General features: G+C 43.3%; 1 protein-coding gene across 2 annotated transcripts in view; it reads left to right on the forward strand.

Annotated features, from left to right (window-relative positions):
* RCBTB2 (RCC1 and BTB domain containing protein 2) overlaps positions 1–25,867 on the forward strand; it is a 463,444-nt gene that overhangs the window by 172,154 nt on the left and 265,423 nt on the right. For both annotated transcript variants that reach the window (XM_069205377.1, XM_069205376.1), the window contains one exon: positions 17,819–17,985. In XM_069205377.1, the coding sequence (XP_069061478.1) occupies positions 17,819–17,985 (167 nt within the window). The remainder of the gene's footprint in view (positions 1–17,818; positions 17,986–25,867) is intronic.

Below are 25,867 nucleotides of genomic sequence, written 5' to 3' on the forward strand. Positions count from 1 at the left end.
CTGAGTACAGACTGGCTTTACCAATACTTAATCCAAGTGCACATTACATACAAATCACACATGCCTGTTCATCTTTGAAAAGTAGTGAAGAATTAGGTAAGTCCTGTTGTCATGTGTCTCATCCTCATCTGCCTCCTTCTCAGCATCAGTGTCACCGGCCCCAAACACTGCTCCAGCATCAATGTCCCCCTCCTCCCACAGTGGGATGTGCCTTCTGAGGGCCAGATTATGGAGCATGCAGCATGCAACAAATATCCTGCAGACTTTCCATGGTCGGTATTGTGGGACACCACCGGACACATGCAGGCAACAAAATCTAGCTCTGAAGAGACCGAAAATCCTCTCAATCACTTGCCTTGTCTGGCCATGTGCCTCAAACGTCTGACATGTAGAGCAGTACACATACCTATGAGCCAGGCCCTTTCTCCCTGTAGCTGTGACATCAATGCAGGGACACTGCTGTTCCTCAGGACATAGGAATCATGTACTGATCCAAGAAATTTTGCATTTACATGTGTTATGTACTCGTCTGCAAGCCACACCACTTGTACATTGAGCAAATATGTACTCTTCTGGATTCTGTAGACCTGTTCATTGGCCCTCGGGGGTACCAAGGCGATGTGAGTCCCATCAATGGCCCCTATTACATGTGGGACATTTGATACATTGTAGAAGGCCTCCTTAACAGTGAGCAATTCAGCACGTTCTGGGAACTTAATGTACCTGTTCACATGCTTGAGTAGGGCATCCAGCACATCCTGCAGCACCTTACTGAACTTGAGCTGTGACATCCCTCCAGCCAGACCCACAGTCACCTGAAAAGAGCCACTCGCCAGAAAATGCAGGACTGACTGCACCTGGACTGTTGAAGGGATGGAATGGGGATTTCTCAAAGCCAGCAGGAGGTCTGGCTTCGACTGGGTGACCAGTTCCTGATGAACAAACGGTTCAGTCGATAGGTCAGGATGATGTGGCGCTCATCCATGGTTTCAAGATCTACAAGTGGCCGGTAAACTGGTGCATTCCTCATCACTCCATTTTGGTGATATCCAGGCAGGGAGACAAACAACAATCTGGGAACCTCTCACAATGTTGTGCGCCAAGTATGACCTACGACAATCACAAAGTATTGGTAATGTAAGTTGGCTGTCATGTTGTGGGAATACACATTACTCCACACTCCATTCCTAACCCTCCACACTCCATTCCTAACCAGACACTGCCACATATTCCCAGTGACAATGGACGTGTACAGGACATGTACCTTCCATGTGTTCCACCATATGGATTGTCAGTAGTGACAATTGTAGTGACAAGTGTGGTAATGTCACCTGACACTCACTACATATGTGATTATCTACAAAGTGTAACCTAAATGAATCAATTTGTGACAATATGCAGTTAAAGACGCGGTGTGAGCCCAGGAGAGTCATGTAACATACTAAAATGGCATCCGTCTTTCCTACATGCATTGGACAGATGGAACTGACCTCATTCTACCGGCAGCAGTCGTCGTGACGGAAGGCGATCGTTACTGCTATGCAATTCCTCATTGGATAACATTGATGTCTATGGGGAAACTGTGACCAGTGGCGATCACTGCCGGCGATAACGGTCATGATAAATGTTGCTTGCAAAGTGTGCACGCAGGCGCGTGGGCGCACCTTCCCTTCACCCCATCGCGCAGGCCTCTCTGCCAAGCGCGCACATGGTTGTTCTTCAGAATCTTGGCAGAAGCACCTTTGTGAACTTTTTCTGTTCTAACTGGAGCCCAGGTAAGACCCATATGTAACACTAGCATACGTTGATTGTCAGTATTTTAAAGCAAAGGGGACGCCCGAGAACTGTTTATGAGCATGCCCCAATTAGAAAGTCATATACAGTCAACACATTCATAATCAGCGTTCGTGGTAGTCATTGTTCATCAACTGTGTTAGGTCACAAATTGTCTGTTGTTTCTGCATGGCCTACAATGAGTTGTGGACATGTACTTCTTCACAGTACACTTTTACTATTTCTAAATGGCAAGTGTTTCATAATTTAAGGCTACTCACTGAGTCACCATATACACCTCTGAAGCATAAAAGCCTGTCTGGACCACGCTGAGTACAGACTCGTGACCAGTAAATTATAGCCAACTTTCTGCAAAAAAACACTTAATTCACCTAACCACCTCCCTGGGTTTCTTTCAATCACAATGCTTGCTCATATGCAATACATACCAATCTAATCTTACGCGCCAACGTCTTCGAATTTCATTAGTCACCACTGCTTTCTCCAGCAGTACCTACTTACTACCAATGTTCCCTCTAATTCACTGTGATCTTAGATGATATTCTGGGTCTCAAGAGGCACTGCCAGGTTGTCGAAAGTTCGCAGAAACTACTCTCGCGCACATGATCTCTCTTATCTGACACTGCAGGTGTCTTGAGACCCACACCTTGTTCTGACATCCTCCCCGGACACCACTTGAATGACTACAGTCCTAAACTAAAGGTTTAAATGTCCAGTATAAGACTGACCTTATAGGGCCTTTTGTGATCATGTATATATTACTTCTTTTTACTGTCCCTGATGTTTTTCTCTGACAAAAGAGGAAGCAGAAGTTGCTTTATGGTTCACGCTTTCCTGTGTTTGTTAATCAAGACAGGAGTATGGTATTACACGTTGCCGGGTTAGTTTCCATTTCTCCAGCAGTTAAATATACTTCCCTGTGAAGAAAATATTAGACAAGGAAAACATAGGGAGGTAATGGTAGGAAATTACACTGAATTGAAGTAAATGGTATGTTTCACTTTGCAAGTCTGAAGCTGCTCATCAGCAGCAAAGCTGCCCTGCTGCTGACCTTTGAGGGGTGAAGAAAAAAGGTGGGGCAGCATGCAGCCGTGCTTACTTTGTTTAAAATGTGGTTTGAAGACCAAAGTGTTTTTGAAGGAGCCTGCTGCTGACGCTTCCGAATGCCATGGATCTCAAATGCCAAGATTGCTTAATGTCTATTCATCTCATGCCTCTTTGTCCCAACAACAGCTTCCATACACTTCCTCTTCATCTATCTGCCTACCTGTAAAGTGGTAAGGAGGACGGTGCAGGCAAGCGCAGCACCCTGACTTGTCTGCTGAGGAAGTTGTTTTGAAGTGTGCTGTAAGGGGTCCAAGCATTTTATTTAACCTAAACAAATAAGCATGTTGTTGAATACCTTGTCCGGCCCTTCACAGTGCTTCTAAAATGAACTGAGGTTTTTGGCTTTTCTTTCCCTCCTAGAGAGCACAGTCCAGCCCTAGTTCTGCGTGCGGAAAAACAAAACAGCCCCTTCCATTTTGTTTTATGTACTGCGTGAGAATTTGGCCCAAATCTATTTACCACCTACTTCTCTACCACCAACAGAGAATATTTAGTCCTTTACCCCCATTGCGGCCACTGGGCAGCAGTGTAAGCCAAGGCTACAAAATGTTAGTCTCTATTCAAATCTGGCCTTCTTTGTGCTGTTCAGCAAAATATGCAGTGGAAGTCAAAATTGGAAATATCTGAACCAACCTTCCAAGTAAAATATCTGTGATGCAAATATCTTAACTATTGAAAAAAATACATTGAAACATAGTAATGATTAAGTCAAAGGTTAGTTGAAGAGTTGCAGGATTAATACAATCTGCATCCGCAAATGTTTGATCTGAAATTTGAAACAGTAGCAACATTTTTTAAGTATGTCAACGGATGTTTCATCATCAACACTGTATTTGGCAGCCAGATCTTGTTCTTAGTACAAATGTTTAACAAACATTTGCAATGCAATTGGTCTCGCATTTGTTCCAGTGAGAGATATTGGTGTTGTAAATTTCTAACTGGACTTTTCTTGCCACATAAATTGAAAATGAGAAGTAAAACATTAGTTGACCAAAGCGAGCTGATACAAAGCACCATGGCTGCCATGAGCATCAGTGCGAAGGAGAGAGACAAAAGGAAAAAGAAGTTAGCTCACAGTCAAACATATCGGCAATCATGCAAATATCCTTGTAACAGGGTCAGTCTGCAAGTCGGTACTAAAACCTCCCCAAGGAGGGACAAGCGTAAAGCATGTACCTATGATAACAAAGGAATTTTGAAAGGCAAAACCACGAACGAGTGAAAGTGATGGGCATGAGGTGGACATGGGTAAAAGCCCACAATACTTACAAAAGGTCAAAGCGCTTGTGCGCTCAACCTAAAAATGATCAACTTGAGGATGTTTTGGGTGCTTAAGAATTTCAATGGATTGAATATTAAGATGACTACATAGCACGTCCATTTTTGCTTATGCACTGCCAAATTCTATGTGGAGCATTCCCCTGTAAGGGGGACGTAAAAATGACGCAAAGAAATCTAACAGCTTTCTTTGCGTAATTTTTCCAGGAGTTTTAAGGCATTAAAATGAGTCTCTCATTGGTTTCAATGGACCTCTGGGTGCTTTGCAGGATTAGCGGCAAACTTTTTTACACTAATCCTCCTAAACGCCGAACTAGCGTAAAAGATTTATGATGCTAGTTCCCTAACTACCGCCATGGTGCACCGTATTTTAAATCCAGAGCACACATGGTGGAGTTAGGGGGCGCAAGGAAAGTGGCGCTGCACTAGGTGCAGCTCCACTTTTCATATCTCTGCCCCTCATTGTCTGTCTGTCATGCTCTTTTTGACTGGAAACATGCACACATGATTCCATTTATTACGAAATCTATTGCCCCAGCTATTCTTTCTAACTACAGGCCCACAGCATTATAATAAGTTCCTGCTAATATTCCTTTCTCAAGCAACATTGTCTCCTGGCCTCTCTCCAGACACATTTTTACCTTGAGATAAAGTATCTTCTGGTGCCATTAGATGATGTTTGTATCACTTTAGATACATGGGATGTCATAGTGTTTGTTTTCCTAGACATGACAGAGTACTTCAGTATGGTCTGCCACAGATGGAAGGACTGTGGAGTAGGAGGTCTAGCACTTGATTGGTTTCAAGCCTTTTTTTTGTCTAAAAGAGACAAAACAGTGTAACTTCCCCCCACAATGGTTTTCTTTCAGAGAACTATGGTGTGGTGCCTCTCAGGGTTCTTCTAAGCCCAACTCTGCTTAATGTCTATATGATGAGAGTGCCCAGGGGGGCGCGGTAGCCCACCCTTATAAAATCCGATTAGTCGAGTGGGCGAGCAGATAACTTGACGCATGTAAAGGCTGCATCATTGAAGGTCTAACACTTGATGTAGGCTTCTAAATGGATTATAATATGGGACCAGTCGCCGTCTAAACTGAAACCCCAGGTAACTATTCAATTGCTCTGGAACTGTCGTGCATAATGTTTTTTAACTCCTATAACCTATGCTAAATATCTTCTTTCCAATTACAGATAGTCAACATTTGAATTTGAACGGGCAGGCGTGAGTACCAAGGAAGACCAGGTAATTCTGTAGAATTTTCTGTATCTAGGGTCTCTAGATAAATCACGTTCATGATCCACACCTTTGCTTCTATTACAGGTTTGTCGGACCGAGCAAATTATAGATTTGAATGGGCCGACATGCGTAAAAGCATAAGAACCGTGTAATCATTTGGTAGGTCCCCAATCTGGGTCACCTGGCACATTATAATAGGTAATAATGTTGCAGATTTCCATTGTGGTGCACCTAGTACAGTGGAATATGACAACCTACTTTAATCACCTTTTCTTCTCTTGCAGGCATCTCCGACATCACTACTCATAGATTACAAAAGGCATATGTGAGTAGAAGCAGAAAGACAAAGTCATTATTTTGTAGATTTCGCTTGTGATGTACCCAGAACATTATAATATAACAACATTCTTCAACCCCTTTTTTTTGTTATTTTGCAGGCTTCTTAAACAGTGCTAATCATAGATTAGAAAAAGCAGAAGTGACTACAAGCAGTAAGACCAGGTGATTATTTCATAGTTTTTCCTTGTAGTACATCTGAAACATTGGAACATAAGCATGTGCTGTAACCATTTTTTTCTCCTATTGCAGACATCGCAGACAGTGTTACATCTACAGGCATGGTGTAAGAACAAACAGAAAGGCCCAGGTAATTACTTTCTACATTTTCCAAGATATAGCTCAGACTTGTCTGGTAGACTGCATTCAATAGCATAAGAACCATCTTTAAATAATATTCCTTACTTTAAAAAAGATTCCTCTTTTTTATTTTTGGCAGGCTTTGTGCCATAGTAGGCTCAGACTGATTGCCACCAAAATGTTCAGAGGCAAAGCTGTGACTTCTATAGAGAGCAGTGCTTCACCACAAAGGAAGAAATGCTGTCTTGTGTTCAAAGAAGAATGGCTGAAAGAAATTGTGTAGACTGAGACACAGAAGTCACGAAGCAAAGTTTGCGTACAACTGGGAGAGCTATTTCTATACAATCCAGAAGTAGGCCTGATTTCCAAAGTATGTGCTGAAGCGAAGATCGCAGGGGACTTTTCTACTGGGAAGAAATGGAGTGATGCCTGGAAGCTGGACTACTGGAAATGCCATTTATGTAGCAAAGTTCATGAATCTGCTTTGGTGACCCTAAGAAATTAAAGTGCAGCTGCCAGGCTGGGTTTTGGAGTGTGCACCATGCTGACGGAAACCGCCAGTGACAGCAAACAGAATAGAAGTGGTTGAATGGCAAAGATCTCTGCCTGAGGAGATAAAGATTCTCATCAACAATGTATTGCTAGCAGTCAAAATTAACACTTCAATGTTATTTGTTCAAGACATCCATGACCACATCGCATTGTATGTGAAGATACTAGACAGCTGGAGGAGCAAGAACTATGCCTTTGAGTTTTTGGAGACAATCAACAGCGTGCTACGCTCTGACTTCATGGCACAAATGCGAAGTGCTCGGTATCACACATTGATAATTGATGAGAGCACAGCTATTTCAGTTACAAAATTGCTCATCCTCTACTTCAAATTCCGATCTGTGACATCAACAGAGCACAAAACTGTGTTTAGGGGAATTGTAACTCTGGGTACATGCAGCGCGGAGGCTATCAGTATAGCTGTAAAAGACGTCTACACTACCAATAAGCTGGACCTTATGAAAATGGTCATGTTTACATCAGATGGTGCATAAGTTATGCTTGGAAAGAACAATGGTGTTGCTACCAGCCTCAAACAATCCATTCCCCACCTAGTTGAACAGCACTGTGTTGCGCACAGAGATGTTTTGGGAGTTGATGATGCCTGGAAAAAAGTGCTGATGATCAGGGAAATGGAAGCATTACTGAAGAATGTCTACACTGTGTTCTTCTGCTCACCTGTAAGGAAGTCCAAGCTGAACGAAATTGCTTTGGTCACTGAACGTGAAGCAGTCTCCTTTCGGCCACTCAACAAAGTGCGGTGGCTTTCAAGGCATTTTGCTGTTGGTGCACTCTTGCATAATTATGAGGTTGTTCTCAAATACTTTGATCATGAAAGAGTTGAGGAGAATGACCTAATTGCTAAATATTGCTACAAAAAACTATCTGACGCCAACTACCATGTTTCCTTTGCAGCACTGAATGACATTCTGGGTGAACTTGCATCTTTGTGCAAGTTGTTTCAGAAAAGCTCTTTGACCACTGTTGAAGCTGTACAATATGCAAGAGCAAAAATTGGTCAAATAAAGGAACACTACTTGGACGACACTCTTTTGGAGCAACACAGTAAGAGATCTGATGGCTTTGTACACAGAGCACAGAGAGTATGATAGTGAGCCGATGTTATCTTTCAATAAACTTCTTTGTGAGCACATGGAAAGTAGGTTCCCAGAAGATGAATTGAAGGAATGGACAAGCTTTGCTTTCCATGCAGTAACAACACAATCACAGTTAAAAAGCGGATGTTTAGGACCTTTCAAGACATGGTGAATTTCAGTTTGCAGAATGCTGCACAGTATAGTGTTGTATCTCAGCTTGTTGATGTCTGTGCAACTTTCCAGGCTTTAAGTGCAGACTGTGAACAAGGATTCAGCCTCATGAATGCAATCAAGTCCAAATTAAGAAACAGACTCGAGGAGAGTCACCTAGATATGCTGATGAGGACAAAGGCCTACCTCTCAAATTGGAAGGTTAACTTAGACCGAGTTTATCAGCACTGGAAGAATGGCAAGGACCAGCGAGAGAAACCAACATGTCACACATCTAATGTTGGCACCTGACGTGTCTAAACTCTGATGCGGCTCCTCCTACAGTCCATATGTGGCTTGGGTAAGAAGGTTTCTCAGCCTGTCTTTAGGCAGGAGCCTCATGGCCTTTATCAGTAGTGTGTTCATCAAATTGTAAACGTTAACTAATAATACAGCGTGCTCTATTTGATGTGCATGGCCCTCTGTAGCACACTGAGAGTATTCATTAAAGTTTCATAATGGTTCAACCTCCTGATTTCTGTTTTCTCTAACTGAGGATGTAGGTGGCACTGAGCAGGTCATGTCCTTGGGGTGTGCTGCCAGGTCACAAAACTGCCTTAATGTCCTATTACATGGAGCAATGTTTATCCAAATATTCCTTTTTTGCTTTAGTGGTAAAACAAAGCTATAGAGAGGCAAATGCCGAAGATCTTGGTAGTTATGCGCTGCACTCGGGTGAATGGTCAGTTCCTTGGTGCACCTATCCTTGGCTGCAGCTCACAGAGACCTTATACAGCTGCACACAGTGGGAACAAATTAGAGGGAACATTGGTCATGACCGCTGCAGTTGTAACTGCCATTTTGTATGGACCAGCTCACTTGACTCCTGGCATTCGGGCAAGGAAGACCTCCACTTCGTGTGCTGCTGTGTCCTGAATCTTGGAGCAACAATAGCACGCACTGCAGGGGATAGGGTCCCAGCCTTCACAAGTGAGGAACTGGAGAAACTGGTGGAAGGGGTCCCACCCCTGTATGGGTGGTTGTATGGTGCTCCAGGGCAACAGGTCAGTACAATGTTGTTTGTCCCACATTTCAGGTGTATGCACATTGACATGTTATGACTGATTTGGGGTTTTGCATGCACATGATGTGTGTGGTATATTAGCTGTGTGCATGGTCTGTGTATGTTGTGTGTCGCCAAAAGTTGCTGCTGTATTGGTATCATTTACATCATGTCCTCCATTTTCAAAATGTTTCCCATGCAGGTCAGCTCCCACCAGCAAAAAAGGTTATGGAGAGCCATCGCCAAGGAAGTGTGGACCCTGGGCACCCAGAGCACCCACTGCAGGAAGCGGTGGGAGGACCTGAGATGTTGGGCCTGGAAGAACGCAGAGGCCCAGCTGGGGACAGCCTCCCAACATGGAAGGGGTGCCCGTTGGAGCGTGACTCCCTAATGGCCCACATACTGATGGTGACCTACCCAGAGTTGGATGGGCGCTTTAGGGCCGCAGAGCAGCCACAAGGGGGTAAGTGTAGACAGGTAGATGACTTCTGCATGGTTGTGTACTGTGACCCTCACTGGACTTGGGATTTATGTGGTCAGATGAGATTTGGGGAGTGTACAGTCCTGGTTGTCACACCAATCATGTAGGAGTGTGAAACATTAGCTATGTAGAGCCTGCCGGACCAGAAGTGGTGGTACTGTGACACATATCTAACTGTACATATGGGTCGCACATATGTTCTATCATTTCACTGGCTGCATCCTCCATCTCTGCGTGTACTTCAGCAGTACAAGGTGCTCTTAATTCGCACTATATTTGGGTAATGACAGGTATGTTTAGTTAACATTGCAATTGCTTCAATTGCAACATCAATGGACCTCAGTACTAAATGCACTCCACACATTCCTGTAATTTAGTTTGTGTGCACAGTTCCTGAATTTGTTTCATCCTGTCATGACTGACATGTGGTTGGGTATGTTAATGGGTACAATTGTTGGATCAGTCATTTAGTCAGTTGACAGGCATGTAGGAGTTTCCAGTCAGGTGTATAAGCTGCAGGGATGAGGTGATCGTTGATAAGTTTGGGTATCACTTGCATGGCTCTGTTGTACATGACTGCAAAATGGTCTCTTGTTTTCCCCGCCGGGGATAATGTATGTGTTGTTTGTATGTGAAGTGGAAGTGTGGGTTATCACCATATCCCTCCCTTTCTGTTTCTCCCTCACTCCTTCTCTCTCCACCTCTGTTCATGTGTGCATTAGCAGCATCTGGCAAAGGAGGAAGGTCACTGGTGAGTGGGGATGCAGCAGCACATGGGACCCAGGAGGCTGGCACCAGCGAAGCCGAGGGGACCAGTGGGACGGAGGGTGAGGGGAACACCATGGAGGAGACTGGAGCAACCACCACATCTGATACAGATTTCTTCTCCAATGGTGGCTCCCTGGCGGTGGCAGACCCATCTGGGACTACCCCAGCACCATCCTTGTCCGCCACCCCCCCTTTCCAGCACCACCCTCCCTGTAGCTCCCCACCCAGTTGCCCGTGCGTGCTCACCTAGGAGAGTGGGCGTCTCCTTCGCGGCAGGCACCTCTGCCCCTGCCCCAGTCAGTCCTGCTGCCCTCAGTGAGGAAACTATTGACCTCCTGAGGTCCATCTCTGTGGGGAAGACAACCATCGTGCAATCCAAGGACCGGCATCCCAGATGCAGCAGTCCAATGCCTACCTGAAAGGCATTCACGGTGCCTTGTCTGGCCTACAGAAATTGTTTCAGGCTCTGGCCTCCTTATTGACGCCAGCCATTGTCCCTTCATCTCCCGTCCCCCTCCAGCTACTTGTTTGCAATCCACAACCCCTCTCCCTACACCCATCCGGGGCACACCCACAGACCAGCAGACATCCACTACAACAGACAAGGTGCGCTAAGACAGACATAAGCACCACAAACAAACCCACAGGCATGCACGCACATAGAGCACACATCTGCATACACAACAACAGACACTTCCCACACTTCCTTCCTTACAGTCTCATCACCACTCACACCTGCCCGCACTGCATCATCACACACTGGTCCTACTAGCATTCCTGTCATACCCTCACTCACCACAACAGCAGACTCACAGACACCCACCCCACACACCACATCTGCACTCACCACGACTACCTTCTCTGCCACATACAGCACATCCACATCACTTGCGCACACCACTGCAGCATTCACTCACACATCTCAAATTCCCTCTCCCTGCATCTCTACCCCCCTCCTCCCAATGAATGCACATGCACCCACTTACCCACCCAACATTCACCCACCACACACATGCCCACATTGCACACACCAGCATCCACGTACAGCACACCAACACGTCAGACGAGCACTCCCTCTACCTCCACTCCCAACCCTCAATCATGTGTACCTAAAAAAGTCTTCCCTGCCGTCCTTGACCTCTTCCTTACTCCTCTATCACCCCGCGTTACCCCTAAATTATGTGTCCCCCTGCCCCTCCCAGGCCCTTCCACCTCCCATTCCTCTGGTGCCCCCTCTGGTGTTTCCCCTGCTCCTCCACCCAGCAAAAAATCCACCCCTCCCAAGCCCACACTGAAACATGCCCTTTCCAAATCCAAGCCACCGCCACCACCTCCAAACCCCTGAGGTACCTGCCTGTCCCATTGGCCCCTAATACGTGGAGGCCTATTTGCTGACAGGAGTCAGGTTGGGGCCATGATCCATGGACAATGTGTCCTGCATTTGTGGACATTGGACTTGCTTTTTGGCACATTTTGTATATAGTTTATTTTTATATAATACATCTGCCCACATTGCTGTGCTTGGCAAGTTGGTATGTGTGTCATGGTTTCCTTCTACATGTTGGTGTGACATCTGTGTGCAACGGTGTGTGTGGTCTGTGTATGGGTTGTGTCTGTGTTGTTGCATTCGCTGGGTAGATGGGTTGCGCCATGTGCATTTTTTTATGTGTCGGACTGCTTGCTTGTGGGATTGTATGAGGTGTTGAGTGCATCCGTGTGTATGGTGCTGCATCTCTGGATTTCCTTGTATGTTGGTGGTACGTGATGTCACCTGTGTCATTGTTTGGATATGTGTTCACTGCTATATATTGTGTGTCATTGCTACATACAGTTTATAGTGTGTGTGTGGTGTTTCACAATGGACCTGTCTATGCCTGCGTTAAGGTGTTTGTGGTCTAGTTATCGTTGTGTGGTTATGGGGTGTTGTGTGTGGATGTGTAAAACTGTGTTGGTGGTGTTTACGTGCATTGTGCTGTATGTTTGGCATGTATTAACTACTTGGCTTTAATGTATTTTGTGTGTGCCTGTGTGTGTGGCCTTCGCTGTCTGTGCGGGGAATGTGTGTTGTGTGGGAGTGTATCACTGCCATTTTCTCCCCTCTGTGCTAGGCGTATTTACGGTTGTCATCTTCATCGTTGTCAGTGGCCCTGGAGGTGTATGCCTAGATACAACGCTGGAAAGACTAGCAGTTTGTTTGCCATGACAGCCGCAGCCTCGTCTCTGAGCCTGGAGGTGGGTGTCTCCTTTTGTACTTTCTGTTTCTGCTAGGGTTTTCGGCGTGGCCAACCCACATGGATATCCTGGCGGTGTGGTGACTCAGAATGTAGTGGGCGGAACATTGGTCTCCACCAGCCTGAAGTTGCCTACCGCCTCTGGAAGCTGCTCGTCGGCGGTGGCAGTACTGGCAGTCAATTGTCTGTGTTGTGTTGGGCTCACCGCCTTACTTGTTATACGGCAGTCTGCACCACCACCCTGGGGGGGGTCACTACACTGCTGCCGGCGTGGCTGTCAGGTTACTGCCAAACTAGGAATGACCACCTATGTCTCTGATAGTTTTGTCCCTTTTGTGTATCATCCTCAGTTTGGGTGGCACAGCTCATGTCAGAGTTTAGTCAGTTCATAAAAATGTGCTAATGTCTTAATAAGATCTGATATATGTTGTTACTGCCCCGACTATATAAAGTTGAAAATAGAATTAGTGTATTGCCCATTTTTTAGTAGGGTACCTGCTGTTGTTTTGGAGATCTGGGTTTTGGCTTGCAAAATCACCTTCTATGAGTATCCTCTTTGTGTAAGCGTATCATTAAACCTCTCCAGCTCTGTTTCACAAACATCCAGCTTGCTACAATTTTTACCCTTGTCATTTCACGAAGTGGTATTGCTGAGGTAGAGGTGTGCAGTAGTGCATTGCATACCTTTGGCTTGCGATACATCCTGGTCTGAACTTTGTTCTCATGCATATAGATTTTGATGTCCAAAAAACAAATAGATTGTCTACTGTATTCCTGTGTCAACTGTATGTTATATTTATTATCATAAAGGTAGGTACATAGCTCCTGTAGCAGTTGTTCTGGACCTTTCCAAATCAGTATGGTCTTCTATATATTTACCCCAAAAATGGATATGTTCTGTCAAGTAATTGGGGCAAATAAGCCACAGATGTTTGGACTCAGAAAGGCTCATATACAAGTTTGAATAGAAGGTTGAAAATCATGAAACCATGGCAACTCCCTGGGCCTGTCTAAACCATTGTCTCTCATGGTTAAAGACATTGTTGTCCAACACAAACTCTATCATCTCCAGAATCATATCTGTGTGTTCCAGGTACGACACAGACCCAATAGACAGGAAATGTCATACAGACTCCAATCTTTTCCCTTTGAGTATACATGCATACAAAGATCTCACATCTGGTGTGGCCCAAATCAATTCTAGTGACCACTGTATGTCCACCAGTTTGTTTAACATGTCCTTGGTGCCCTGTAAAAAATACTGTAGATTTCTGAGAAAAGGCTGTAAATATGTGTCAATATCTTCTGACAGTCTTTCTCTTGGTGAGCCTATCCCAGCAATGATCTGTCTTCCCGATGGGAATGCCTTCCTTTTATAGATCTTAGGCCAGGCATATATACAAGGTACCGTGGGATTTGAATTGAAGGTGTATCTGTACTCAAAATCTGTAGCAAGACATAGGTCACAGCAGTGTAGAAGGAGATCCCCTAGACGTGATTTTTTCAAAGTCTTTGGGTTAATCATTAATTTCTCAGTTGTCTGTCTATTTCACCTACATAGTCCTCCCTATTCATGGCAAACATATTTCCAACTTTGTCCGCCCCCTAATTATAAGAGACGGATTTGTGCCATGGACATAAAGTGCCTTCCTTTCCTGTGCGGTGATATTTTGTGGTGTCTACAATCGCCTACTCCTAGTCTTCTGCCCCAAGTCATAGAAATCCTTTGTCACCAATCTTTAGAAGACGTTAATGACATTTTCCACTGGTAAGACTGGCATAAATGTAGATCTGGGTCTCAGATTGCTTTCTAATGTTGGATCCTGTGAGATGTCTGGATCTTGTAATATTTGTTGTGTGTCTAATGTACCTCCTTCAGAACCATCTAGGGGTCAAAAGAGTTGAATATCCTGTATATCAGTGGTTCCCAACCTTTTGACTTCTGTGGACCCCCAATTTATCATCACTGGAACCCAGGGACCCCCACTGAATCATTATTGGAATACGAGGAACCTCCACTGAGTCATTACTGGAAGCCAGTAACCCTCACAGAATCATTATTGGAATCCGAAGAACCTCCACTGAGTCAATACTGGAAGCCGGGTCCCCTGTACTAAACATTGTCAATGATTTGAACTGCAAACCAGTACACAAAAAATACAGAAACAGGCTTTCATCACACACAAACAAAAATAACACATTTTATTTAATTTGTAAACAAATATCAGTAAGAAAATGAAACAATGAATTTTAATAGGGAGGTTGAAGCTCTTCTAAATTCAATTAAAGCAACACATAGCTCATACTATATTCTGTTTAATGCACCTGCACTGTTCCCACAAAAGAAACTAAGGATCCTTATTTAATTTTTAGCCTCCTGTTTCAAATTCCCTGAGATTTACAGTACGTTTTAAAATGTTCAGTTGTGGGTTTAGCCACTTTATTTACATACAATTTATCAATCTGTTACTATTATTTAATTTTCTAAACCTTTACGGACCTCCCATGTGTAGGCTTTGCGGACCCCCAGGGTTCCCCAGACCACAGGTTGGGAACCACTGCTCATTTTATTTTAATATTTTATATTTTTAATTTTTAAACTAGGCACCACACTTGATGTGGGGGTAGGCAATGACCTATTCTTTTCCAGGAAGATCTCCTTAATTTTTAATTGCCTGGTAAATTTAAACAAATCTGTATGTATTTATGTGGTATCACAATAAATAGATGGACAGAACTCTAGGCCTTTGCTTAATACATTTATTTTGTGTCCAGTTAGTACATGACTGGATAGGTTCACAGTTGAAATATTTACACCTTTGTCCGTTTTGGCAGTAGCATTCCCAATATACATTTATTTTCTTTGTTATTGTCATGACATTAAATCAGCCTGAGAAAGTCCAGTGTTGGACAGAACAGGTCAGCTGAATAATCTGTAGTCTGTATGGCTGAATCATCTGTATTCTGTATGATGGTGTGTGATTAATTAAGTGAATCACAACGTCTTATGAAGTTTGGACATTTGGTTCGAAGATGAGAACATAACGACTATTCTTGAACGCAGCACAAAATATACATTAACAAGCCATATTACTTTATTTTTGTACATGTATGAGAGTGCTCCAATATTTATATTTGATGGTTTGTAGCAGGGGGTGCCATATTGTTTGTGGTTTATGGCTTAGAGACATTGTGGCAATGGATGTCTATATGGTATGAGCACCACATTTAGTAAAACAGGGCAAGGGCAACACTTCACATTTGGGAATGTGCAGCATCAGTACCATAGTTGCCTAGTTCTCTTTTTTTTTTTATACTTGGTCAAGGGGTTTTAAACCCTACAACCATCTTTGTTCAGAATCTAATATAAAATCAAAATGTGTGAAGGGGCATGTATTTTCATTATATAACCAATGTGAACAAATTAGAAGTGTGAGAATTAAGAGCTAGCAACATTTTATTTCGTTGAAAGAAATAGACGTTTTTCTGTGTATTGCTTCACTGGTACCACTGAAGGTACTACTAACTTTACTTTCAATACTTTATTTCAGCAATATGTCATAAAAGTACAAGCAAGAAAATAAAATACAAATACTTCCGGTAGAATAATCGATATTAAATAAATAACAAATAGTAAAAATATAATTAAAATACGATTAAAATTCCAATTACCTAAACAGAAATATAAATCCAATAGCGGATAAATACACTTGAACCCTCTCCCTCACAAAACAGCATTGGGATAAACAATGTTAAACCTAAACAGCTGAAATATTAAAACAGACATTTATGGGCACACCCTCAGTCTGATCCTCCACATAGCTAGCAGAAAGCATAATACAGCAAAGATCAAACATTGTCTGGTCTTTAAAATATGCAAGTCAATTTGGTGATCCCTAACATGTAATAGCCAGCAAACCGGTTTTATCCACTTTTTCCTGATCTTTAAATATGCCTGGCGAAAAATAATACATGCTCTTCTGTCTGACTCTGCTCTACAAATGGGACAATGAACCCATTTTAGTAGCCCATTTGTCAGTAAAGGAGGCAATCGGTAATGTGCTTTATCTAAACTGCAAATACAGTTTTTGATCTAGGGGTGGTTCAGTTTCACCAAAAAAATGCTCCAGGTTATAAACATCCTTAAACTGGAGAAAAGAAAATGTTAGAGTGCCATATGAGGAAGATGCCAACATTGGGCCTTTTTTATACTGCCATTACTTTCTTTTCAGCAAACTTTTGCCAGTTACAGGAGCAGCCTTCGGTTCTGTCCACAGGTCACCACATCCCACTTTTACTACGGTGTCTTTAACGTACCTTATCCAGGGAATACTTCCTGTGCCAGGGATTGTTAAGAGTTCTTCAAGGCCCTCTCGATATGAATGTAACACGGTTATGGCCCAAATTAGTCTCCAGTAAAGAATAGGCTTAATCTCCGCCCATCTGAGATTGGTGGTATTGAAGCCTAGGTGGGAGTAATGGTGTGCTATTGGCGAGCCCCAGTAACTGTCGTAGAAAGTGATTCTCAGTGACAGTTTTGACATATTCTTAAACTCCCAAAGCTCAGCCCCATAAAGGGCAGCTCCCAGAGCCTGCAATTTATATAAATTTGGATTGCAGGAGTAATTGGACGAAATTGAGAGCTTTGTTGGGCTATTAATAGCGCCCCAATGTGTTGCATCAATTTTAACCTACATTTTTCGATATGGCATCGCCAATCTGAATCTTCTGTAAGGGTCAGCCCAGTATAGTCAGAAACTAATCAGAAACATGCACACGATCTAAGGGGACACCAATAAGTTTAAGATTTGATATAGCAAGGTGATCTGGATTTAATACCATAAACTTTGTTTTATCTATGTTTCCTTTCTGTCCCGTCTGATTTCAGAAGTTCTCCAAACAGCATAGGCGTTTTGATATTGAGAGGGTATCATCCGCGAACATTAATGCGTGAATCTTGCTGTTGGGCAACCGGGCAGCATCCCCATCGCAATGATTCAAAAAGGAAATCAAATCATTAACATAAAGTGAAAAGAGAGTTGGGGCAAGAACACAGCCTTGCCTTACCCATCGATCCACAGAAAAGGGGTCTGTCAGCTCACCCGAAGGTCCACAGCACACTTGAACAAAATTGCTGCTGTACTACTAACTTGATTGAGTTCAGTTTCACAATTGAAGAAATCTTATTGCATGCTTAACGTTTTTCTAGTTATGGCTTTGTGCTGAAAAGTAAAGGGAATATTTACCCAGCTAAGATTTAAATATGCTAATACTGCTCTCCATACTTCGTTAAGTAGTCCATAAATATTGAGTACTGATGAATACTTTACAGATTCACTGGCACATTTTGGAATTATTTAATTACTCTGTGAAAACTGACCCTAATAATAGTGATGCTCATTGTCTTCATGTTTTTCAACTCAGGCGGCGAAGTGTACAGCTGGGGGCACAACGCTTACAGTCAGCTTGGCAATGGAACCACCAGCCCGGTACTGATCCCATGCCAAGTCTCAACTAACTTGGTAAACAAGAAGGTCACTGCTGTTGCTTGTGGCTCTCACCATTCCATGGTGTTGACTTCTGATGGAGAGGTAAGAATCATGATTTGGAGCTGTATGTCACATGTTTGTTTGATTTATTTATATAGGAACACACTATTAGTTTGCTATTTAAAAGTGTTTATTAACCTGAACGTAAGGGTGAATCATCTTCTAATATATTTTCACTTAAAAAAAGTGAATATGTCAGTGGGAATATACGTTGAGGGGTGGAGGTTTGGTGGGTTGCAACAATGTTTGCTGCGGTATACCTACACTTGTAGTAGCAACAAAAGTGTGGGTGGTAAAGCAAAAAAAAATTCAGGTGCACCTTTCTTTACTGTTACTCAAGAATCATTTCTCTGCAAGTTCTTTTTTTTCAAATGCACAAAAGTATGCATTAGAATTTACAGTTTCCCCTGAAATATATTTCTGCTTGCACCAGGACATGTCTTCATGGCTTTAGTGGATCCAAGAGGTCTAATTTTGTTTGTTCAGAATAATTGGTTGTGTGATGATAGACTCAGATTTAGATTTCTTTTTTAATAAACGTTGTATTTGAGTTTTAGTAGGTAAATGGCCTCCTTTATCTTTTCGCCTTCTTTGTCACAGTTCAAACCCTCCATGCCCTTCCTTGTCATACTCTGACTTTCGTTACCTCTGCCCCCTAGATCCTCATAGACCACCCTACCCATTCCTTTTCAATTTTTTAGGGGCATCCCATTCCCTAGTAGATCACTTTTTTCCTTTTTCCTTTATCATACATATATCCATTCTACACATAGGCCATCATTACGACCCTGACGGACGGCGTTATTTTGGAGAAGGGTACTGCCAACAGGCTGGCGGTACCTTTCCTCAAAATATGACATTGGCGGTTTGGCTCAAGCCAAACCGCCAATGTACCACTCCATCCGCCAGGGCGGTAACAGCCTCGGGGCTGGAGACTTCGGTCTGCAGCCAAGCGGCCGTCACAATCCCACCCTTGGGATTATGACCCTGCCTACTGCCATGGTTTTCGTGGCAATCTTACTGCTGCCTTAGTGGCAGGGGGAAGTCTCTTTCTGTTGCCCATCCTCCCTTTGGGACAATCAAGGAATTCTTCTAGTTTCTCCCCAGTTCAGAGTATGTCTTGTATATTGTGGAAATCTTCCTAAATCATACCAGGGATGTTTACGGCTCTGCCAAGTACAGCAATATTGTCTGCATACCGGGATACCCTTTCCTCCCACAGGTCTTACCATTTCCAGGCCCGTATCTGGGCATCAACTCGTATCGATTCAGCCAGGGCTTCTTTTGCCAGGGTGAATGGCTTTGGCATCAGAGGACACCCCTGTCTTGTGCCCCACCTTACAGGAATTCCTTGGATACGACCCCATTCTCTGTAGGTCGTGCCCTGGGATTTAAATGGAGTGATTAAGTCAATTTAAAAAAAAAAATGGTCCGGTCCACATTTTTATCATGATTGCGAATAGGAACATCCATTCCACCTAGTTAAACACCTTATATGCGTCAAACAGTACCACTTCTAATGGTATCGTTGACAAAGGTTTAGTTTGCTGGGTCAATGGGGCATGAACCCATTCTAGTCTGATTGCACCGGGTCCAAGACCACCCTCTGTAGTCTGTTTGCCAATATTTTAGCTATCACTTTGGTGTCAGCATTGAATAAGAGATATTGGTCAGTATGAGTCTCTTTTGTCTGTAGGTTTCCCATCTTCAAGGATTAGCAGTCGTTGCAGTGTCTAGGTCTTTAGGAAGTTCCCCCTTCATGACTCACTTCAACATACACCTCATATAGTGCTGCCATTACCCCCACGTGACATTTTTTAGGAACTCTGCAGGTAGCCAATTTGGGCTTGGAGCCCTCCCACACTGCAGCTGTGTATGCACCAAGCACACTTCCCCCTCTGTTAGATCATCTTTGATCTCCATAGCCCAGTCCTTTTCTAGTTTCCTGCACGTGCAGTCTTGAATAAAGTTTTGCAGCTCCGGCAAGCGTGCTGCCATCTACACTTAATAAAATCCCTGCATGTAATCTGCCAGTACTGCTCCTGTTTCCTCACTCGCGATAATGTTTGTCCCATTTAGGGGTCTTGATGTCCCTAATGTGGTTTCTTTCTAATTCCCTACTGTTAAGCCGTGCTAGGAGCTTTCCCACTTTGTCCCCTGCTTCATATACCCATTTCCTTTTAGCTATATAGGTTTTATTGACTTTATTGGTAAGTAGTGTACCGTATTCCTCTGTTTTGAGGGCTTGTGCATTTCTTTGTATCATCCATTGGGTATACTCTTTCTCTAGATATGAGTTCCCGCTGTATATCCATGCATCGTCAGGCTCTCTTTTTCTTGTTCTTGTTCTCTATCTACCCCCCTGCCCCCTTATTGAATCTTTGTATGCCTTCCATAATGTTGCTACTTCTTTTGCCATGCCTGCTCTTTCTTTAAAGTGATGGTCTGCGGCTTTGTCTTGTTGCTAAACTTCCTCCAGATTTGTTTGTTGCTACACTGGCATTATCCACTCTCCTCTTCCCCATGGCTTTTTTTTTTCCCGGAGTTAATTCTCAAAGGCGAGTGTCAGATATTCCTCTTACTTTATATTCAGCCTCTGTAAATCTATGGTTTATCACTAATGAGACGAAGAAGTTCACGATTCAGATATGATTATTATGTGCACCGGAGTTTAGATTGTCATTGTATTATTTTATTCATTAATATTCTGTTTTATTTTATTTGGGCAATGTTAGTATTTCTAGGTTTTGTTTCAGGATTTTAAGTGTTAAGTTTGGAAGGTAAAATCCTGTGGCCAGATTGCTGTGTTTGACTGATATTATGGGAGAAAGTGCTAAATGTAGAGGCTGCAATCCACGGTTTCATTGCGTTAGTGCTAGGCAGAGTAGGCAGGTTGTGTTTGCATTCTGAATCAATTCTCGTTGGCTGCAGTGGTTTGAGGGGCTCCTCGTCATGTTTTAGTTAACAATTACTTTCTTCTTTGATGTGTTGGTCTCTCTGGCGTACCCTGCATGTACTAAAAAGATTATGGATGCAAGAGGCACATGCATCCAGCTCAGGCAAATTCTGAAGTAGTGTAGAACATGCTTATTCACAAGTCTTTTTGCACATAAACCTACCACATAGTGATTTGTGTTTTTGACCTTTCAGAGAATTTGGATTGGAACATAAAGGTGAAAATATGCTGTTTTCCCTTTTATGCAGCTATTATTATTAACACTATTGTTATTTAAGGTGCTTTAGGGCTACTTGTTGAATGTGAAAAATAACAGCAGGCTAATTGAGTTAATAACTGTAAGAAAGTGGTTTTTTTTGTATGACATCCCCTCCTCCCCCAAATACTTGGACAAATGCTGCAGTTTTTTTGACACTGAAATGCACCAGGCCCGCTGACCAGGCCCCAGTGCATCTATGACTCCTCAAAGTGTATGTACAATTGGTTGATGCCTGATTGACATGTTTAACTTACCTATACATCTGTAGTATGTGGTACAAACTGTACCTAGGGCTAGTAAGTTAATTGTCACTAATGGACTGCAGCATTTAATGTGCCATTACTGCTGTGACAAAGTGAAAACATGGCTGTAGGTCTGCCACTGCAGACTAGTTGGGAAACCTAAACTGCCAGCCCGGCAAGGCAAAATAACCCTTTTGCCATGTCTAGACCTTCATTTTTAATTTTCATAAGGCAGGCATTAGTAGTCCATTAGACAGCATGCCAGATATTGAAAAGCAACTGTTGAATTTAAACTTTGCATGTCCTGTCAGTGAAAAGTCAAAATTGTCCTTTTCTCTCTAAGAAGGCCAGTATTCCCTTTGACTAACACAGGGTTTCACTAACACACGTTAAGTGCTAACTTCTGTTTAGGACCATAGAGTATAAACCTGCCTAAGGCCCTGATTATGAGTTTGGCGGACAGAAACACTTGCTCTCCAAACTCCTGACATGGTGGCTACCACTGTAGTGGTGACCTCCCCGCCGGCCCCATAATGAGTTTCCCGCTGGGCTGAGTTTCCTCCGGTCAGCCCTGCGGGAAAGTGGCTACCAAAAACCAGGGGGGACCCTATAACCCTAACCTGCCTAGGGTCAATACAACATCAAAGAGAAAACGACAGGTAGGAAAGTGGCAGCAGCATTGTCGCCTGCTCATAATAGAGCCGGCGGCAATGTTGCTGCCCGCAGGGGCTCCAGCACCCTCGCAATGCCCACTATCTGCACAGCAGACAGTGTGCATTACAGGGGTGCTGGGCAGGGGGACACCTGCACTGCCCATGCCATGCCTGGTTCTCCGCCAGCATTTTCATGGTGGTGAAATTGGCATGAAAAGGCCGGCGGAGAACCAGGTTGTAAGGGCGGCACTGAGATCAGCCTGTCCGTATCTCCGATTCTGGCAGAGACAGCCATAGGTTGGCAGGGCTGCCAACCTTGTAATGTGGCAGTCGGACCACCACAACCATAGTGTTCCGACAGCCACCACAAAATTTGTAATCAGGCCCGAAGTCTCCACTCCAAAGTTCTAATAGCTGTTTCTGATTAACTACAGCAGTTGTCACCTCAGACAGCCTACTGCCCTACTGCCTGGAGGTGTGAAGCGCTCTGAGGAATAGGAAGCAAAAAAACTATTGTCGAGAAGTGGTGTAACCTTCACCAATAGGATAGCCAGAGGGCTGTGGGCACAGATGGCAAAGCTTCAAGGTGACTACAGCGGCTGGCAGGCAAATCTGAATCACACTGCAGCCTTTCCTTCCCTTTGTGTAGACAGACAGGCTGGCATCTCTTCCAGAGGGGTAAAACCCAATGCAGAACTAGTTTTCCAGGAGAGGTGGCTAGTTACACTGGAGTGTACCCGTGGTTCTTTCCAAGGGTAGAAGTGACTGACATCTTTGATTTGGGCAGAGAGATGCACTGTTGATTTGTTTAGTGCCAACCCCAAAGGGAATGGTGTAAAAGAGGGAAGGGTTGTCCCTTGGGATTTGTAGCCCCATTGGCTAAAGAGTCTTCCCCACCCACAAACTCAAAATTGACATAAAAGCGACACCCCTGTCTTACAGCCTCAGAACACTACTGTGCTCAGAAAGAACAGAAGAATGACAGAGGGAAAGCCTGCACCTAGGAAGACTGGACCTGCTTCACCTACTGAGCCAAGGCAGGACTTCAGAAAAAGAAGGCTCTTTCTGCTTTTGAACCAGTGATAGAGACCCCAAGGGCTGGGTCTGCTCCCATTCATACCAAGGAACAGTGAGTGGACTAGTTGGCTTAAGTTCTGTGAAGCTTCACTGACACAAAAGTTTAAAATGCTCTTCACTTGCAAAGTGCTCAGCAGACCAGTTCACCTTCAACTTGAACTGGACTCTACTGGTGTAGCAGAGAGATCATGCTCTAGTACCCAGAGATCCCTTCCAGGTGCTGGGCCCTTAGCAAGTGCTAGAGTGTACTGTTTCTTGACACAGGACTGCAACCTGTGAGCCAAAATATAAGATTGCAGTTTTTGAGCGCAAAGCCTGAAGCTCACTGACTACCTCTACTTGACAGTTTTGTGAGTAGCATTTAACATCACAGAGAACCAAGGCTGTCACTAGACTCCTGGACTCTGCCAATCTATCAACGTCAAACCCAGGGCCAGACTCAAGTTGCAGATGACCCTGCCAATCGCACCATCAATAAGAAAAAGAACCAGAAAAATCTCTAAGTGTAAAGGGAAAACCTTTACAGATACCATCCTCGTGCCCACATGCGACCCCATCTTCCACAGCGATCAGCCTGAAACTTTAACTTTTCCCCATGTTTATGTTTGTGTTTGAGGCTCATAGACTACAACTAAAAGTAAAGGAAACAGTGGTTTACAAACTTTTTAAAACTTTAAAAAGCAGTGATTTATGAAAACCGTGAAAAAACCATAACTCCTGTATCCTTCACCTGGTTTTTGTCATTTTGATGTCTATTTGAAGACACAAATATGTTCTATTTTTATAAACTGGAGTGAGGTTTTATTGTATCTAGTTTCTTACCTATTGACAGTCTGGATGCTGATAAATGCTTTACACTTGTCTCTCTTTGAGTTAAGCCTAACTGCTGTGTGCTACAGCTGCTAACTACTGAGCCAAGGTTTGATTTTAAGGAAACTTAACTGGACCTAATACGCATTAGTAACATTATTACTTGGTGACGTCTCACAAGTACCCCAACTAATAATCCAATTTTCTTGCAGTAACATAACGTAAGCAGTTTGTGGCTGATTAGGTATTGGCACTGTACAGTGCTGTTATGATTGAGATTAGTTTAAGACAGATCCATTCAGGTCACCTAATTTACATTCACATGTATACAGTCTCCTAAATATTTGTTCTTCAGTGATTGCCTTAAACCACTTGTTTCAACTTTTACACTAAATGCCGTTGGAAAGAGGACTGTTCTATTTGTAGTTTGACTAAAAGGACCAGGGTAATGGCAGATGATGGAGTTTGTTCAGTTATTAGTTGGTTATAGAACAGGGGTATATACCTGTTTTTTAGTTACATTGTGTAGTTTCAGTTAGAACGCTAGTGATCAAAAAGAAAAATGCATTCAGGAGTCTTAGCGATGGTTCATTTTGGTGAATTCTTGAGTGTGCTGCAGATAATAAAGAACCATCAGCCGTGACAGCACAAGAAAGTGGCCTGAAAAGGAAGGCCAAACTGTGATAAATCATTTAGGCATCTCATTTAAAGTAGCAAATAATTGATAGTTACAAAACCATTTTTAGCAATACAGCAAAGATTTTATGGAGGTAAAAAAGATCTACGTTTGAAGGAAAGGATGATTTTTAGATAGTTTACTTCTCAGATATTTATGCATAAAAGGAGTACTTTGGGGGCATGGCCAAGATGACATCAGTTCTGTTGAGCTGTAGGATGTTCTTTTGTGAGCCCTAGTTTATTCTCACCATAATTGCCCTCCACAGCAGTAAGGAGGAATCAGTGTTTAAGTGGAGTTCTGGAGGCAGTGAGATATAGAGGCAACCCTCTTCCTTGACAAATCATCAAGGTGAAGAGAACCACCTCACTCTGACAACACATTCAGACTAAACTCATTCAGGTGAAAGAATATACTCCATTCCGTGAAGTTCAGTATAATGATGGATGGCATTATATACCTTTTTGGTATGCATCATATGCAGGTGGACTCCTAGACCCACCATAAGAAGGAAACACTTTCTCTCCTTGAAGTGTTCAAGACCTTCTCTGCTTCATGGTGATGTATCAGGGCACCACTCCCTGTGATGACCTTAGGGGCTCACTCTGTACCTTTTGAATGTTGGTGGATGCTTGCGTTAGTTGGTGGAGGTTTACTAACAAAGTAACCAGTGGCCTGAAGAGTAACGACTATTAAAGGTTATAACTGCTGCTGTGCATACGTACCCTCTCCCCCCACAGTTGTTCTACCTTTGTGCACTGCCATCTCTCATATGCCACTGCAGACCTTCTTTCTCACCCTGTACGAGGATGGTTGTTATAAAGACCAGACTACGCGGGTTTTCCTTATATTAAAAGGTTTGATTTATTTGGTTGAATACAGTCTTATGTGAAAAGTGTTTATGGCTGATAGATCGTTGTGTCTTCTCCCTCTTGATGACAGCTCGCGTCTTCTTCCTCTTTCTCTTCTCTTCTCTCTCTCTCTCTCTCTCTCACGACCTCGTGGGAAGCGTGTGGGGGAAAAGAAATATAGTACGGGTAAGTGTGGGATAGAGGTTTGGCTGGTTTCCTTCTTTCTTTCCCTAAGTATCTTTTCTCTTTTCTTTCCTTTTCTTTCTTTCCCTTATTTTTCTCTGGTTCTCTTGTCCTGTTCCTGTCCTTGTTGTTCTTCCTTCCTTTCTTATCGTTTTCTTCTTTTTCCCTTTTCCCTTTTCTCTGCCTTCATATAAATCAGTATATCTCTCCTTGCTGT

Source organism: Pleurodeles waltl, chromosome 8 (assembly GCF_031143425.1).
Source record: "Pleurodeles waltl isolate 20211129_DDA chromosome 8, aPleWal1.hap1.20221129, whole genome shotgun sequence".
NCBI lineage: Eukaryota > Metazoa > Chordata > Amphibia > Caudata > Salamandridae > Pleurodeles > Pleurodeles waltl.